The 19572-nt window shown below is 41.4% G+C and overlaps 2 protein-coding genes across 2 annotated transcripts in view; both read left to right on the top strand.

Moving 5' to 3' along the window:
• Nucleotides 1-19572, top strand: part of LOC148342241 (uncharacterized) — a 230223-nt gene that overhangs the window by 113249 nt on the left and 97402 nt on the right. The gene's annotated exons all lie outside the window — the stretch shown is intronic.
• On the top strand, nucleotides 5329-19498 carry LOC148342249 (uncharacterized). The gene is made up of 2 exons (XM_088285500.1): nucleotides 5329-5332; nucleotides 16302-19498. The coding sequence occupies exons 1-2, from the start codon at nucleotides 5329-5331 to the stop codon at nucleotides 17807-17809; spliced, it is 1512 nt and encodes a 503-aa protein (XP_088141626.1). The 3' UTR covers nucleotides 17810-19498.

Below are 19572 nucleotides of genomic sequence, written 5' to 3'. Positions count from 1 at the left end.
GCCAGGGCTGGAAAGCGGTGAAGGTGGATTCTTAAAACGCTGACAAGGGAAAAGGTTGGCTAACAAGGATTTATTTTGACCGGCAAATGACAATCAATACACGATAGGCAAGGTAACTTGCTATGAATAATACTTTGGTATCTATTAGTGATGGGTCCAACGACACCGAGGCGTCGATGCGCGCGCCGAGCTTCCAGGGCAAACCCTGGCACGTTACTTTGCACTAAATATCCGCAAGATGGAAGACGTCACTGTTGATGCGCACTCAGAGGTGCAGCGCTATATGTCAGCAGGACACGTTGCACGTACGGAAGACCCGCTCTTATACTGGAAGTCCATGGAGGCAACGTTCCCTCACCTATTTATATTAGCCACACAGGCGTTGTGCACACCGGCCTCTTCAGTGCCTTGTGAGAGGATCTTCTCAAAGGCGGGGGAAATTGCCTAAAAAAAAGAAATAGACTGAATAACAAAACGCTGGAGAAACTATTTTTTTTAATAAAAATCTTTAATTACAATGAGTCCATTGTCATTCACAACACTTTTATTTGGGCATTCAGACAGATGTTCTCTTAATTTATCAACTGCGTCTCGAATATCAAAGATTGTTTTTTTATGAAATTGCGTGTATGTAAAAATAATGTGAAAGCAAATGCCTAATCAGAATCAGAAATCCCTTTGTCATTGTACTCAAGTGTGCAACGAGATTAGAGAGCTCCCCTCTCCAGTGCAATACAACAATAATTCAGTTAAATATATAAATTAGATAAATATGAAAATAAATAGTGCGATGGAATGTAATACGAAATAGGATATATAAAAACACATCACGTCGCTAATCAATGGAATTGGATACAATTAGTTTGACAGATCAGTGTCAGATGACCCTGTCAAATGTTTCCTGCAAGTCCACCAGGTGTCAGTATTCAGCAACACAGTGTCAACACAGTGTCAATACATTGTGTCACTGTGTCGAAACGATACAGGATGCCTCATCTACCCATCACTACTTGATAGAGCTCAACCTAGAAAGTGTTTTTAGCAAGTCAGAAATTTATTCAGAAAGTGAAATATTAAATGTATGTGAGGGGATATTCGAAGAGTTTGAGTTATGTTCAATGGACCATACATATACGAGCCAGTCAAACACAGCGAGAAAACCAGCCCTGACTCCAGTCGCTATCAAGTTGCCAACTCCTGACATACCAAAACCTTTGAGAGAAACTGAGACTGCTTGCATTTCTCTTTCTGGTTCTTTTTCGAGTTCAGTTTTTCACCTTTTCACAGCGTAATGAAGGCCAGTTGAGCAAGTGGAACAAGTGATTTTATTGATGATTGTGGAAGGCACCGATTTCATAAGCACCGTTTCTTCTCACACCTTTTCCATTAAGTACGATTAAAAAGACAACTGAAAAGCATAACGTTAACAAATGTTGTTCTAGGCAAAGGCAATTAATTTCATTTATAATGTTTGATGTTAACGCACAAAAAAAACTCATCCTCACTCAGACACAATGGTTCTTCTGGCACTGATCACATTGGCTTTGTGTCAATAAAAGATCTTTGCAAAATTCAATTTCATCATATTTTATTGAAAATCACATTCACATCTTACCACAAAGAGTCGGTTCCTTCAGTTTTTTTTGTCATTTTTTAAGCTTCAAGGATCGCTGCTTTTGTCACCAACACAATTGTGTCTCTCAGCACTATGTTTAGTGGAGAATGTTTTAGCACAAACGCTGCAACTGAATGGCTTGTCTCCACTGTGTGTTCTTGTGTGGCTTGTTAACGTTGCCTTTACAGAGAAGCATTTTCCACAAACTGAGCAGGAAAAAGGTTTTTCTCCACTGTGTGTTCTTGTGTGCATTTGTAAATGTGACTTTACAGAGAAGCGTCTACCACAAACTGAGCAGGAAAAAGGTTTTTCTCCAGTGTGCTTTCTTGTGTGGCTTATTAAACTTGCCTTTATAGAAAAGCTTTCACCACAAACCAAGCAGGAAAAGGGTTTTTCTCCAGTATGTGTTGTGTGTTTTGTTAAACTTGACTTATCAGAGAAACCTTTGCCACAAACTGAGCACGAAAAGGGTTTTTCTCCACTGTGTGTTTTTGTGTGGCTTGTTAACGTTGACTTGACAGAGAAGCATTTTCCACAAACTGAGCAGGAAAAAGGTTTTTCTCCACTGTGTGTTCTTGTGTGGCTTGTTAACGTTGACTTGACAGAGAAGCTTTTACCACAAACTGAGCAGGAAAAAGGTTTTTCTCCACTGTGAGTTCTTGTGTGGCTTGTTAACGTTGACTTTACAGAGAAGCATTTTCCACAAACTGAGCAGGAAAAAGGTTTTTCTCCACTGTGTATTCTTCTATGTTTTGTTAAAGTTGATTTTAGAGAGAATCCTTTGCCACAAACTGAGCAGGCGAAGGTTTTTTCTCCACAGTGCGTTCTTATATGTTCTTTTAAACTTGACTTTTGAGAGAAACTCTTGCCACAAACTGAGCATGAAAAAGGTTTTTCTCCAGTGTGTGTTTTTATGTGACTTGTTAAATTTGACTTTAAAGAAAAGCTTTTGTCACAAACTGAGCAGGAAAAGTTTTTTTCTCCACTGTGTGTTTTTATGTGACTTGTAACATTTGACTTTCCAGAAAAGCTTTTGCCACAAACTGAGCAGGAGAAAGGTTTTTCGCCACTGTGTGTTCTTGTGTGTTCTGTTAAACTTGCCTTTTGAGAGAAGCATTTTCCACAAACTGAGCATGAAAAAGGTTTTTCTCCAGTGTGTAATCGTGTATGTGTTTTTAAATTTGACTTTAAAGAAAAGCTTTTGCCACAAACTGAGCAGCAAAAAGATGTTTCTCCACTGTGTGTTCTTGTGTGAATTGTCAAATGAAACTTTCGAGAGAAAATTTTGCCACAAATTGAGCAAAAAAGAGGTTTTTCTTGACCGTGGTTTCTTGTGTGTCGTTTTAAAGACAACTTTGAGGTTAATGAGTCAGTGTGACATGCCCTTTCAGTTTTGGCTTGCCCATCATCTTCATCATCATCATCGTCATGAGTGTCTGATAATGTGTCCTCATTTTGTGCTTGTGATGGCCCCCAGTGGTCTTCATCAACTTCTGTTGCCACGTGACGACTTGAGCTGCTGCTTGGAGGCTCCGCCCCTCTGTTGTCCTCACTCTCATCCTTGTTTTCATCTTCAGTCTTTATAGGGACAACGTTCACTGGTGACTTGTTGATCTCCTCCTCCTCCTCCTCCTTTTTGATGTGAGTCCAGTCTGGCTCCTCTTTCACAGAAAGGAGATCGTTTTCACTGACGTCTGTAGGACACAGAAAGACAAATTTGGTTTGGTCAAGTCAAAGCTCAGGCGGCAACTTTGTCTGATATTGTTTCTACCATGCTACCTTGACTTGTGCCTGCCGCACACGGAGCAATGCGTGCGACCCCAATTTGGACCGGACCATGGGGGCATTTCACAAAATTACGTCCGATGATAAGCTGTGATAAACGAGCATTAAAGGAAGCATGTGTCGGCTGATGCCCGATTTCATTCCTGACATAGTCACAGACGTTTCTGGAAGCAAGCTGAAGTTAGCACACACAGGCTATTGTGTGCGTCTGATGGAACACCTGTTGTGGGACCCTAACATATTGATGCAGACCACTGGGGGCCATCGCAACATAATGTCATGGATAGAATAGAAATCCTTCAAGTAAAATATGTTTACAAGTATTTCATTTTGCATTTATAGTTTCATCGTGGGTACTTTTTGCTTTCATGATAATCTGGATACCTAAAAAAATTAAAGGGGCCCTGGCATCAGAGTCGCTATTTATTGTATGATTTACGTTTGGGTTTTTTTTTTACCCAAAATGACATTTATCCTGCGATAAGTTCCGACATTACCCTTTTTACGTTTTTAGAAAATTTCTGTTTCTAAATAAACTTTAAAACAAAATTAACGTTCGAAGAGTCAAAATCCCTCCACATAAGCATTAAGCAACAACACTTTCACTCTGACTTTCGTGTTGACATATTTGAATAATGACTGTATATTTTAAAGTTATCCAATACATATTCAAATTAGACTAAGATACACCAAAACATTATGAGTTCACTGAATTATTTTGGAACTGCAATGATGCTTAACAGCCAAAGGGTGTCAGTAATGAGTAACAAAGTAACACAAGACCTCTCACTGATACATCCTCAATGTCATTTGGATAAATTACCAGGAACTATGAGATGCAAACCACCTGGGCCACAGGAACTTTATTACCAGGAACTAAATGTTCCTGGACTTGTTGGTAGAAAGGGGGGTAGTGACGTTCTCCCTTTTTAAGCCCGTTGTAAGCCAAAGATGCAGATGCATTCCTTGCAGCATGCGCTTGTTCACTGATGAGATCCGTGCAACCCTGGATGGATGCATTCAATGTATTTTAAATGTTTGGATGAGGTGAAACTATGCACATGTGCACAAAACAGTGCAGGGCCACCGGAGGTTCATTGACCAAGCCAGTAAAAATTTCATAAATAAGACCAATACGTACTTGATTTAAAAAAAAACGTAATCATTTGTGTTTTATTCACGAACATTGATCAACCTCCATTGATCTTTTTGCCGCAGTGTGCACAGTTTTTAGAGTCCGGTTGAATCATTCCATAAGGAATTGCTTGAACAAGATATGTCAGAGAAGTTATTGTAAAAAACGAGACAAGTCTGCACAAATGAATCACCCAGCCAAGATTGTCTTTGTCACTTGCGAGGAGCAGTCCGCCAAAGAGAAAAGCGTTCCCGCTCCTGTGCGGCGTTTTATTGAAGCACAGCAAAGCAATTTGAATATGCCAACCCATAAAGAATGGAAAAACACACCCGTCCACACACTTCCTGTTGTTCGAACGGTTTCAGCTTACAACACATGTTTGGGTCACACATCTGTTCAATGCGAGCTAAACGGTTTCCTGTCAAACACGGTTAAAGGCGTGCATCTGTTTTTGTGGCTTCCTGCTAAACTGCCAGCATAGACACAACTCTGTTACCACTGAACTCACGTTTTCCTGTTTAAGAGGTCCATGTTTTTGTGACCTTCTATTAACCCGTAAGCATAGTTTTGAAACATGATGACATGACAAACTTAATTTCATTCACAATAAAATAAAAACTTTCGCAGATATAGCAAAAACAAATTGGAGAAGCTGTGGAGCAGAGCACAACATCAGTCAGGTCCACAACCCCTCAGGCAGAGACGCAAACAGAGCTTTCGCTTCAGAGTGACCCATTCACTGTCTACCATAGTGTCGAAATTCGGAAAATGTTCCATAACAGAGGAATTCGTAATGGGTGCTGAAACACCACACCCTTCTTGTGACGGAGTATTCGACATTTGAAATTAACTCTGCCAACCGTCTTCACCAATGGGCCGAAATCTTGAGTATGATGATGCGCACCGATAGTGAATGTGATTTGTGGCTCAGCGATCATAGACAATTCATACCGTTTCCTCTGCTCTGGGGCAAGGCACACATGCGAGGCAGCACCGGTAGACATCACAAATACATAATCCTAATGCAAGATGCACTTCTGACCCTCGAAATTGGGTGAATGCATCCTGAAAAACCAAATAATCATAACTCAGTGTTCAATGCAAAGGACCAATTGGTGGTTTGAATGGGTGGAGGCGGCTACACCACGCAGACCAGAGCAGGAACAGGACGTACCACCCGCGGGAGGATGGAGACCCTGGTCTCAGAGCTGCCCAGTCTACTGGAACGGAGGACAACATATGCTTCCCCCGCCGGATGTGCACAGTCAAATTCAGTCCCTTCTGGAAATTCAGTCCCACTCGAATTCCAGTGTTTCACAGGTGCGGGTTCGGTCCATGGCAGTGACTCGGCCAATCTCAAGAGTCCCGCAAGCGTGACAGTGTTGTTGCTCATTGGGATATGGAGAAGAAGCTTGCAAAGCCTGGAATATCTTGTTCCACCATCTAAAACTGTTGTCCATCAATTGTCACCGGAATGCCAAGACCTGTCGGTCCCTGAATGCTGAGGCTCCGCGGGCACCCCTATCGTGGAATGGGGTCCCAATCGGGTTGAGGCATCAACTGTGCGTTTGGAAGCCATCGAAGCGTTGTCGGAGGAGGGGGTAGCGGTGGCGCCCTCGTGCTAGTGGAGCTCTTTGTGACTGGCATGGCGCTGGACCACAGGATGGTACATTTCAGGAAGTGGCTCGGTTTGGACCGCCCATCACCCAGTGACCCCACAACCCACAGCAAGAGCACGTCCCACTCACAACCCATGTCTATAACCACCCCTACTTCTGTTACGTGACCTTGTTGACTGGCCGGTGCGGACAACAATCCTGCTGTGGCGCTGCGTCACCAGAACCTGGCCCAGGAGCAGCGGAAATGGCAAGAGCAGACGCAATGGGAGCTGCATGCGTCGGCTGCTGCATTAGCTGCTTCCCCCCGGTTTTATTTGATTTTTTTCCCCCAAAATCATTTTTCCTTTCCCGGTGAATTAGCACTCTTGGCCCCCTGAACCCGCAACTGTAACAATTCTTTTTCTACATCCAATACAATATTTTCTTTCATCGATGCAGAAACGGGGGTTCTACTCATACTGATTAGCAGTTTCTCATTGACGGACTGTTCCGCATGATGTCAGTAACTGGGAGGCGCACGTCCTCGAGGACGGCCACCCGGCACAGCTGAGTGGTGGTGACACTATTGGACGGGTCACTGGCGGAAGCTTCAATCCATTCGCGTCTCGCCCCGTCTCCCACAAGAGCTCACCAACTTAATCCCTCATCATATTTTACAAATGCCAATGCCAATTGGTTTTGTCTTCTGTTTATGATTCATATTCAATCCCCATGAACACGTCAATTATAATTTAGCTATTCTTTTTTAACTAACTAATATAACCCCGTTTTCCTCAACCAATGAGTCAGTATTCTTTGAAGTGGAATATCCGCAGACTAAAAATTTGTAATTTAATTTAAATCAATTTACTGTATCTCAAAAGTCCCCTCATAACATGATAATTCATGACATTCCTGTCATTTCCATCTCAAAATGTCGTTCCATTAATTGAATTACCGTAGTACATCGGTCGCAAAACTGAAGTATGGAACATTAGATGGGGTTTTTTTTGTTTTGCATGACCTTTAACCTTGCATGTTCTGTTTCAACAAAATTGTATCTCTTATCTGTGTTAACGATTTCATCACTCAGGGCTTTTCCGTGTTGACAAATCCCATTCCACGGAACATGCATTCATTCTTTTATGATCTTATATTTCTGTATTTAATTCACCGCTTCTTGCAATGAAGATTAATTTCACCCCAATGATTATGTAGCCAATTATCTTTCTCATTCTAATTTTGCTTTAGTTATAATCCAAAATTTTAAACATTTTTTATGCTGCATCTTTCAATGCACACTAGGACGCACACGCGTTAGTTGAACTGATAAAACGGAATATTAATGCAATCACATACGGCTTTTAGAAGGGGCAATTCGGCACTGGTTTATAACTATCACCCCTTATCTCCTGCGTGGGGGCTGCCTGACTTCCTGGTCCCACAGTAGATGGAGGTGAGACCACAGCGCTCTGCTTGCATTCTTCCTGCTGGGCCCAATCTTCAACTCTTTCACCTCTGCATGATCATTGTTGACATGTCCTATTAACACCTAAAAATCCTTACATGCTAAAAACAATTATGAGAACAAAATACTGCACCTATCTCCCCCCTTTGACACATGCACCACATGTCAACACAAATAACAATAAAAACAAACGAAGCAGCAACCCCCCTAATTAGGCCGAACTTCCACGTACTTTCATCTCATCTCTTCACAAACCCCTGCGTACATCCTGTGCAAATACGAGGCGGACCGCAGCCAGGTTTTTGATTTTGCGTGGCCTTGACCAGAACACGAGTCATCACAGGGTACGTATCTGAACAGCGTATCTCTTGCTACGTACCAGCGAAACCGTCTGGCCCTCCACACAACGATACGCTTTGATCCTTACTGTGTTCCATGCCACAAAGTGCCCAATACGATACGTGGAAGCGCGCTTCTCTTCATTATTTATATTTTCAGCTCATCATTTTCCTGCTAAAATTTACACCCTGGCCAGGTTCTGTGCTCAAACTGAGCTTATTCACGACTATGTTGTCTGTAGCTATAGTTTTACACTTCTTAGTTCTCATCTCTTTAACCACTAGACCTTTCTTTTCTTTATCTTCTGCACATTTCTCCCGCACTAGTCCCATTTACTTAGTTCCTATCATCATTTTTTAAATTTATTTATTTTTTTTATACTTTTTCTAATGTTCTTTCATAGTGTGGTTACTTTGACATCTTTTAATGTCTTAATCAATCATTATAGAGGCCTCTTGTTTAAACGATAATTGAAACTAACACAGGGACATTTTCCATGACCAATCAGCCAGCAGACCCACACGCACAAGCTCTCTTTAACGACCCCAAAAGCCCCGACCGCTTGGACACAGGCGCACAACACCCATTGTGAGTAAAAGCATCTCACCGAAAGTTCAGCCGGCCGGCTGTTGAACGCCTGCGCCCCAGCACCCTGAGACCCTCAATGGAGCAAAATGCCAAAAATGATGTATATTTTGTTGTTGATGTGTGGGTCCGGCTCAGCTTCCCTCCGGACAGGTCGTGGAGCATGGCAGAATTGGTGATGGAAAAAGATTCTCTGACAGTCATTTTGGTTCGAAAGAGATTTTATTCTCGTCACATGCTGATGTCAAAAGAAGTCTCCCCAAAAAGAAAAAAGGGAAAGGTGTCCCCTCTCTCCGGCCTTTCCTTCTTATAGGGAATGGCCACACCAGACATGAATATTGAAGGATTGTATTTCGATTGCTGGCATTATATTAAACACTTACGGGACAGAAGGTCAATTATTTAATTTAGCAGGTTCATATTTACTGAATATGTTCAACATTGATAAACAAAAATCATTTATCAAATGAAAGTATAAGTGCAATGCAGAGATAAGATTGACTGGGATTGTAGTCATGGTGTTTACTGATGCATCCATATGCTAAATTTATATCCATCCATCCATCCATTATCTAGACCGCTTCTCCTCACTAGGGTCACGGGGGGTGCTGGAGCCTATCCCAGCTGTCTTCGGGCAGTAGGCGGGGGACACCCTGAACTGGTTGCCAGCCAATTGCAGGGCATAAATTTATATGACTTAGTTTAAATGCAAGACCTCAAAATTGCACACAGTATTTTCATGACCCACACTCTCATTCCGAATAAACAGATTCAGTCTGCTCAGGTCAAACTGATGACAAACCAGATAGCACTTCATGGACAAATACGACAAAATACATTCTCCATATAGGCCATCGAAGATTCAAACATATCAAGTTGGGCCGGGGAGGACGTCACAGGGACACTATCAAGAACACCCAAAATACATAATTTGAACTGTGAAAATGTACACCACACAATCTGAACACCGACGAGATTACAGGGGAAGGAGAGCAGGAGAGACGGAGAGACTGCCGCCTGCCTGAGAAGGTCAGCCTTGGACGTGGAACGCGGAAGTGGGAGGGAGCAAGGACGACCGATTCAACCTACATGACCCTTGACAAAGAAAACCTATAAAATGTGAGGCTGGGCTGAGATCAGCGCGCCATTTTTCGATTGTGCTCGTCCGAGTACAGTTTCTCGTCAGATTAAGAAAAAGACGCCCAGATACTATTTCCTGAACTCCAGAAATCAAAGAAACTAAAATATCGTAACTCTAATCAGTTGTTGTTGAGTCTTTATTTGGCCCTTTTCTTCTTGAGTACAAAAAACGAACACGCATTGGAGTAAGTTTGGCTTTGAAGGTTCATTTACTAAATGTTTCTCATTTTCTCGGTGGCTCAACTCCAACAGTGGATATAAAAATACACTACATCTGTCAGCATAGTTTTGAGACATGACAAACTTAATTTCTTTCACAACGTATAAAAACTGGAATATGTAAAATGTTAAATAATCAGTTCAAATTTTAAACTGGGAAAAAAAACACGGAGTTTACCCCCCACTAATGGTTATTCTTTGGCATTTATTTTCTGCACTGATTTCATTTGGCATAAACAAATGTTCAGCAGACCTGCAAGTCAAAAGCAAAAATTAAAAATAAAACGGCAATAACCTTGAACGATTTCCCCAAACAACTTAATGTTATGATGCATATTTATAACGATAGAAAGTCGTTCTTTACAAAGCAAATGAGAGTAAGACGTGTACAAACCTGCTTTGTGTAGCACAACACGAGGCTGCTTGCAACCTTCGCCCAGAAGTTGAAGATGTTGCTCGTTCTCTTCTTTTATTCCACAAAGTTCCTCTTTGAACTTGGGTGTCGTTCTTTCACACATTTTCAAACGCCAATCTCAACAAATCCGCACTTGGTCTTTGCTTGGCGATAACTCGTGAGCTTCTCTTTGTTCGACGAGACGAATGAAAGATGGCGTCGTTTTTTTCCTTCGAGAAAATGGCAGTCTGTTCTGCACGAAAACGGATGAACAGGACACACCCCGCTGTGATTTGATTGGCTGCTGGCTTTGTGGAGCACTGTCACCAACTCACCGACAGATGTCACCATTTGCGATGCAAATCATCGTTATCTTCTTCTAAACATTGGAAAAACGTACGATTTGAACCGTATGCACATGAAGAAACATTTTAGTTCCCAAATATGAACTTGAGAGATGTATTGAATTTTACTTTTGTTGCTGGTTTTGTTTATACATCTGACACCATGTCGTCGGTTGGATAGTATTTCAAATGTATTTCCCTATTATTAACAGTTGACATGATAAAGTGATACTTTATGTCAACATATTTGCCTTTTTACAGGGTTTTTCACCAGGTTGTGATGTGATTGCGAATTTTAAATTAAAATATGTCACTCTTTTATTACTTAACTGTTATTGTGTTTGAAAATGATTTCGGTATTTATTTAAAGTACTGTAATATTTCATTATTCGTTTCAGTATTTATTAAACTACAATAATTCACTATTAATTTCAAGATTCATTGATCTGTTTAAGGAATAATTTAGTATTCAATGTTTAATAGTTACAGTATTTACTTTTTAAATTTTTGTTTCACCATTTTGTTCAATCTTAATCTTATGGAAAATTATTTTGCATGCACCAACACAAGGTTTTTAAAGATAACGATAAAGATGTCTTTTAATAGTCCCACAATGGGGAAATTTGCAGTGTTACAGCAGCAAAGATATAGATCACACAGAGGCGGTGGTGCAATGTGGCCGTTAATGTATAACATTAGCAGCAGACATTCAGAAAAAGCAAACCTATGCGAATATACACAGTATATACGTAAACACACAAATCCCCATGTGTATATACACACTTACATCCCACAACATTTACAAGTGTAAGGAAACACTCCGAATGTCTGTCTATGGTACAGAGGGAAAATTAATAAAATGCTGCAATGATAAAAAATACTGCTGTCATAACCCGTGTCGGTCATGTCAGTGTTTTTGTTATTATTTTCTTCACCTTCCTGCCAAGTGCTCATTCTGTTTATTTAGTCAGCTGAGTGGGGCGTTCCCTCCAGCACTCGTTCCCCACCAGCCACGCACCTGTTCCCCGTTACCCTCACACATCTGATGCCCATCTGCTCCCCTAATTACTGGACTATTTGAACACCTCACTCCGACAACTCATTGGCGGTGCATTGCTCCGTTACGGACTGTCACGACCGCTCTCTGATCTCGTTCATGCACTTGTCCTCGCCCCCGCTCTCGCCCCCGCTCTCGCCCCCGCTCTCGCCCCCGCTCTCGCCCCCGCTCTCGCCCCCGCTCTCGCCCCCGCTCTCGCCCCCGCTCTCGCCCCCGCTCTCGCCCCCGCTCTCGCCCCCGCTCTCGCCCCCGCTCTCGCCCCCGCTCTCGCCCCCGCTCTCGCCCCCTAGCATTTGTCCCTGTCCTTGCTCCTCACTCTTGTGATCCAGTTTGCCACGTTAAGTTCGTCTTTCTTATTTTGCACCCTGCCCCGTTGTCTGTCATTATTTTGGTCCCCTAATAAATTGCTTAAGTTACACCTTCTCCAGCTTCCTCGCATTATGGGTCCACCTCCTCCTCGCCGACCGGCGACCCTGACAACTGCAATGATAAGACGACTGCAATAAATGAAGGATTGTTTTATGATTGCTGGCATTATTTTAAACACTTACAGGACAGAAGGTCAATTATTTAATTTAGCAGGTTCATATTTACGGAATATGTTAAACATTGATGAAACAAAAAGCATTTATCAGATGAAAGTAGAAGCACGGGTCACAAGAATAACTGGGATTGTAGTCCTGTTTTCTGATTTATTATATTTTTCTCATATGCTAAATTTATAGTACTTAGTTTAAATGTGTGAACTTTATTGAAATTTTGGGTAGTGAGAACAAATTTGCACACATAGCATTTCCATGACTTGCATTCACATTCACAGCACTTCGTGGTCAAATACGACGAAGCACATTCTCCACATTGGCTGTAGAGATGCAAACATACCAAATTGGGCACTGGAGGACTCACGCAGACGCTATAAAAAAACACATTCTGAAAGACGGAACAATTGGAGATCAGAGCACATGCACATACGCATGCATAAACACAGACACACCCTTACACCTGCACATACACGTATACCTGCATATACATGTGCCCATACACACGCACACATGCACACCGACAAGATTCCAGAGCAATGCCAGCTGGAGAGACGGAGAGACTGCCAGCCGGAGAAGGCCAGCCTTGGCGTGCCAGTCTTGGGGACCAGACGGGAATCAACTATCCAGACTAACCTGGGGAGGACCTTCCCTTGGACGTTGACCCGTGCCGTGGGAGGGAGCGAGGACGACCGATTCAACCGATTCAACCTACATTACTCTTGACATAAAAAACTCCTCTAAAAACTGAAGCTGGGCTGAAAGATGGTGCACATTTTTTGACTGTGCTCGCCCGAGTGCAGTTTCTCGTGAGATTAAGAAAAAGCCACCCAGATATCTGTCTTTGTACTATTTCCTGAACTCCAGAAATGGAAGAAACTAAATATCGGAACTCTAATCAGTTGTTGAGTCTTTATTTGACCCTTTTCTTCTTGAGTACAAAAACCGAACACGCATTGGCGTACGTTTGGCTTTTAAAAGTTGATTTACTAAATACTTCTCATTTCCACGGTGACTCAACTCCAACAATACTAAAGCTGTTGCTTTATGTTATTCATATAGAATTTTTGTTTAAAATCCCCCTGGCTCTTCTTTTTGTCTTTTCTATATTATGTACGTATTAATAACTGTGTTTGTTAATGTTAATAAAGTTTTTGGCAAAAAACGTAAAAGTAAATATTTATCATGTCACTGATGGTGGAGTGGTACACTCGCCTGAGTTGTGTGCAGGCAACGTGGGTTCAGTTCCCACTCAGTGACGGTGTCTATGTCTGCCCTGTGACTGGCTGATGACCAGTTCAGGGTGTAGTGGGCCTTTCGCCCGTTGTCAGCTGGAATTGGCTCCAGCACTCTCCCGCGACCCTGTTCAGGATAAGCGGTGTGGATAATGACATGACATGACAAATATTTGTCATCTCATCAATATTTGCACAACAGAGTACTGAGCTTCGAGATCCTCACGATAATAGTTCTCGAAACTATATTTCTTATCAATGTAGGTTAGTTAAGGGATATTTTATTGACAATCTAATCTCAATATACAAAGACAGAAAAAGAATTGGTGGTGGGGGGGCGCGAATCTTTTTCTTCTTGGTAGGGGCGGGCGTGAAATAATTGAGAAGCACTGCTAGTATATGCAGACATTATATCCATACAATCTTGCAGCCCGATTGAACCACAGCATTGTTGCTTCGTTCCGTAGGAGAAACGTAACCTTCCCACTGCTGTTCCAGCAGCGGCTTCTCCGGGCATAGGGAGGAAGTGACGTCGGACCTGACTCGCTTTTGTGGCGTTATTTTAATTATTTTGTTACATTTTTTTATCAACCGAATTAAAATATTACATAGAATATATATTAAAAGAGAACAGCCAGGTGTTAAAACAAACACAGAGGCAAAGAAATATATTTGAAAAATACGTGCTTACAGCATGACGTCATTAGCAAGCGCGCAGCTTCCGAAGGACCTCGACCACATCCACCGACCCGTCCACACCGGAACAAAAACACCCACCGCTAAATTCTTCTGATTTAGTGTGGAACTGACTGTAATTTTCTCAAAGGATGTCCAGTGCTACTCTAAAGGACTACGACATAATTCATTAAGTCTTTGTGTCCCGATAACCTCATCTTCGCGCGTTGATGCTTTTCGGCGTAGTTAGCTTAGCTTGTTAGCTAGCTAGCCGCTAACGAAAAGAGGCACATGACTCATCGCCAAGCAGAGATCGAGTGCGGATTTTTTGGAATTATCATTTGAAAATGTGTGAAATAACGACACCCAAGTACAAAGAGGAACTTTGTGGAATAAAAGAAGAGAACGAGCAACATCATCAACTGCTGGACGAAGTTTGCAACCAGCCTCGTGTTGTGCCACTCAAAGCAGGTTTGTACACGTCTTACTCTCATTTGCTTTGTTTCGAACGACTTTCTTTCATTAGAAATATGCATCACAACATTAAGTTGTTTGGGGAAATCGTTCAAGGTTATTGCCGTTTTATTTTTAAATATTGCCTTTTACTTGCAGGTCTGCTGAGCAATTGTTTATGTCAAATGTAATCAGTGCAGAAAATATATGGCAAAGAATAACCAATAGTGGGGGGTGAACTCCATGTTTTTCCCAGTATAAAATTTACATTTAAAATAACAAAATAAAATTTTCTGGTTTTTATATTTTGTTCAAGCAATTCCTTACGGAATGAATTCCGCCTGACTCTAAAAATGTGCACATTGCCGCGAAAACGTCCATGGCGGTTGATCAATTTTAGTGAATAAAACACAAAATATTAAGTTTTTTTTTTAAAAATCAAGTACGGATTGGTCTTATTTATTTATGAACTTTTTACTGGCTTGGTCGGGTGAGTCAATGAACCTCGGGTGGCCCTGCACTGTTTTGTGCGTAGTTTCACCCCATCCAATCATTTAAAATACATTGAATGCATCCATCCAGGGTTGCACGGTTCGCATCAGTGAACAAGCGCATGCTGCAAGGAATGCATCTGCATCTTTGGCTTACTATGGGCTTAAAAGGGAGTACGCCACAACCCCCTTTTCTACCAACAAGCCCAGGAACATTTAGTTCCTGGTAATAAAGTTCCTGTGGCCCAGGTGGTTTGCATCTCATAGTTCCTGGTAATTTATCCAAATGACAATGATGATGTATCAGTGGGAGGTCTTGTGTTCCTTTGTTACTCATTCCTGACACCCTTTGGCAGATAAGCATCATTGCAGTTCCAAAATAATTTAGTGAACTCTTAAAATATTATGGTGTATCTTAGTCTAATTTGAATATGTATTGGATAACTTTAATATAAACAGTCATTATTCAAATATGTCAACATGAAAGTCAGAGTGAAAGTGTTGTTGCTTAATGCTTATGTGAAGGGATTTTGTCTCTTCAAACATAATTTTGTTTTAAATTTGATTGCGAAACAGAAATTTTATTTAAAAAAAGGAAAAAGGGGAATGTCGGAATGTACTAGCAGGATAAATGTCATTTTGGGTAAAAAAAAAAACAAACAAACGTAAATCATGCAATAAATAGCCACTCTGATTCCAGGGCCCCTTTAATTCTTTTACGGATCCAGATTATAATGGAAGCAAAAAGTACCCACGATGAAACTATCTCTAAATGCAAAATGAAATACTTGTAAACATATTTCACTTGAAGGATTCCTATTTTATCAATGACATTATGTTGCGATGGCCCCCAGTGGTCTGCATCAATATGTTAGGGTCCCACAACAGGTGTTCCATCAGACGCACACAATAGCCTGTGTGTGCTAACTTCAGCTCGCTTCCAGAAACGTCTGTGACTATGTCAGGAATGAAATAGGGCATCAGCCGCAACGTGCTTCCTTTTTAAATGCTCGTTTATCACTGTTGTGCTGCTAAAAGGAGGTTTACATCGTCGGACGTAATTTTGTGAAATGCCCCCATAGTCCGGTCCAAGTTGGAGTCGCACGCATTGCTCCGTATGCGGCAGGCACAAGTCAAGGTAGCACAGTAGAAACAATATAAGACAAAGTCACCGCATGAGCTTTGACTTGACCAAACCAAATGTGTGTTTGTCTTTTTGTGTCCGACAGACGTCAGTGAATACAATCTCTGTTCTGTGAAAGAGGAGCCAGACTTGACTCACATCAAAAAGGAGGAGGAGGAGGAGGAGATCAACAAGTCACCAGTGAACGGTGTCCCAATCAAGACTGAAGATGAAAACAAGGATGAGAGTGAGGACAACAGAGGGGCGGAGCCTCCAAGCAGCATCTCAAGTAGTCACGTGACAACAGAAGGTGATGAAGACCAATGGGGACCATCACAAGTACATAATGAGGACACATTATCAGATGCTCATCACGATGATGATACTTATGATGATGATGAAAATGATGATGATGATGATGGGCAAGCCAAAGGTGAAAGGGCATGTCACACAGACTCATTAACTTCAAAGTTGTCTTTAAAAGGGCACACAAAAACACACACTGGAGAAAAACCCTTTTCCTGCTCAGTTTGTGGCAAAAGCTTCTCTCAAAAGGCACAATTAACAAGGCACACAAGAACACACACTGGAGAAAAACATTTTTCCTGCTTAGTTTGTGGCAAGAGTTTCTCTCATAAGATAAGTTTAACAAAACACACAACAACACACAGTGGTGAAAAACCTTTTTCCTGCTCAGTTTGTGGAAAATGCTTCTCAAGAAAGACATATTTAACAGAACACACAAGAACACACAGTGGTGAAAAACCTTTTTCCTGCTCAGTTTGTGGCCAAAGCTTCCTGTATAAGTCAACTTTAACAAGACACACAAGAACACACAGTGGTGAAAAACCTTTTTCCTGCTCAGTTTGTGGCAAGAGTTTCTCTCAAAAGCAAGATTTAACTAAACATAGAAGAATACACACTGGAGAAAAACCCTTTTCCTGCTCCGTTTGTGGCAGAAGCTTCTTTGATAAGTCAACTTTAACAAAACATAGAAGAACACACAGTGGTGAAAAACCTTTTTCCTGCTCAGTTTGTGGCAAAAGCTTCTCTCAAAAGGCACAATTAACAAGGCACACAAGAACACACACTGGAGAAAAACCTTTTTCCTGCTCAGTTTGTGGCAAGAGTTTCTCTCATAAGATAAGTTTAACAAAACACACAACAACACACAGTGGTGAAAAACCTTTTTCCTGCTCATTTTGTGGAAAATGCTTCTCAAGAAAGACATATTTAACAGAACACACAAGAACACACAGTGGTGAAAAACCTTTTCCCTGCTCAGTTTGTGGCCAAAGCTTCCTGAATAAGTCAACTTTAACAAGACACACAAGAACACACAGTGGTGAAAAACCTTTTTCCTGCTCAGTTTGTGGCAAGAGTTTCTCTCGAAAGCAAGATTTAACTAAACATAGAAGAATACACAGTGGAGAAAAACCCTTTTCCTGCTCAGTTTGTGGCAAAAGCTTCTCTGTAAAGTCAAATTTAGGAATCCACACAAGAACGCACAGTGGAGACAAGCCATTCAGTTGCAGCGTTTGTGCTAAAAAATTCTCCACTAAACGGAGTGCTAAGAGACACGATTGTGCTGGTGAGAATAGCAGCGATCCTTGAAGCTTAAAAAAAGAAAACAAAAAACTGAAGGAACTGACTCTTTGTGGTAAGATGTAAATGTGATTTTGAATGAAATATGATAAATTTAATTTTGCATAGCTCTTTTATTGACACTAAGCCAATGTGATCATTGCCAGAAGAACCATTGTGTCTGAGTTAGGGCTGGGCGATTAACCGAAAATTTACCGTTACCGAAATTTATTAGAATGACCGACATCATTTTGCCCATGTCGGTAAATTCGGTGTCTAAAAAAAAAAAATGAAAAAGGAAAGTCTTTTCTGTCTGCGGCAATGTTCATGCCTCTTTAAGTCTGCTCCAGCGCATGTAGTCACGTGACTCAGGCGCTGTAGAAGAATGTAAACACAAGACGCGTTCGTAGCTGGCGATTCAAATTCAGAAGCGGCTGACACGGCTAAAGACGAAGTAACGTTAGTTGAAATTGGTCTTGTCGCGCTTGTCCCAAAAAGAAATTCGACATCTGTCGTTTGGAAATGTTTTGGGTTCCATAAAGACGATGTTTGAGCAAAAGAACATGAACTACAAAGTGCGTCGTAAGCACCTGAAACAGCGCGTCCAACCTTTTCTTTTTCACCACCCACAACACAACCATGCTTTGACTTGGAGCTTGTGCTAAAAGTTCAAAGTGAGGAGCAAGTTTGGACAAGTGACAACAGCCCATAACGGAGGCGACACCATACGAGAGAACGTCTCAGAGGTGGACGCGATAGCCGAGCACATAGCTAAAGATAGAGCTCCTGAAGTTACAGTGGAGCGCACAGGATTTAAACGCCTCAGGAACGTAGCCGACAAGAGGTACGAAAATATTTGCCGCAAACAGCACTTCCCGATATGGACAACATCGGGACGGGAGCGGAGACATGTCGAGCATTTTGCATCCACATCCGACTTGTGGTCGAGTCGCAACATGCATCCCTGTTTGAGCCTGAAATGTGCAGTACATAGACGACAAGTGGCGACTGCGCACCGGAGTACTCGAGACGGCACATTTTACTGATGAAGCACACGCGTTTGTTTGGCACTGGCATTCCATTGATTTTTTTTTTTTTCATTTTATTTAGCATTTTGTTTACAGGCGACTAGTGCCTTTGCACATGGCATTATTTATATTGTTTACAAGATACCTTTACACAAATCTAAGCATTTGCAAATGGCATTACACCATCTCGGCACAATCTATTTGCAGGAAAAGATTTTGTGAGAGGTACCCTTTTTTTCCTGTTCTTTGTGACATTGTTCAAGTCATGCAAAGCAAGCTATTTTGAATGTTTATTCAAATGATTTTTGTACTTCTATTTTTCATTGAAAGTAATGTGTACCAGTTGGTCAATAAAAAAAGCAGTTAATATGCATTTTCTGCATTTATTTTGATTTTGGTCCTCAGGGGGAATTTATCGTGCATTTATCGTTATCGAGGTAAAATTGCCCAATTTATCGCGATATTGATTTTAGGTCATATCGCCCAGCCCTAGTCTGAGTGATGATTTTTTTTTGTGTGTTTACTTCAAACATGTAAATAAAATTAATTGCTTTTGCCTGGAATAACATTTGTTAACGTTATGCTTTTCAGTTGTCTTTTTAATCGTACTTAATGGAAAAGGTGTGAGAAGAAACTGCTTATGAAATCGGTACCTTCCACAGTCATCAATAAAATCACTTGTTCCACTTGCTCAACTGGCCTTCATTACGCAGTGTGAAAAGGTGAAAAACTAAACTAGAAGTTGAACTATGAAAAGAACCAGAA

The sequence above is a fragment of the Idiotropiscis lumnitzeri genome, chromosome 2, assembly GCF_059441095.1.
Source record: "Idiotropiscis lumnitzeri isolate Australia: NSW breed Sydney's pygmy pipehorse chromosome 2, RoL_Ilum_1.0, whole genome shotgun sequence".
In the NCBI taxonomy this organism is placed as follows: domain Eukaryota; kingdom Metazoa; phylum Chordata; class Actinopteri; order Syngnathiformes; family Syngnathidae; genus Idiotropiscis; species Idiotropiscis lumnitzeri.
This window is presented reverse-complemented; position numbering and strand designations above follow the sequence as displayed.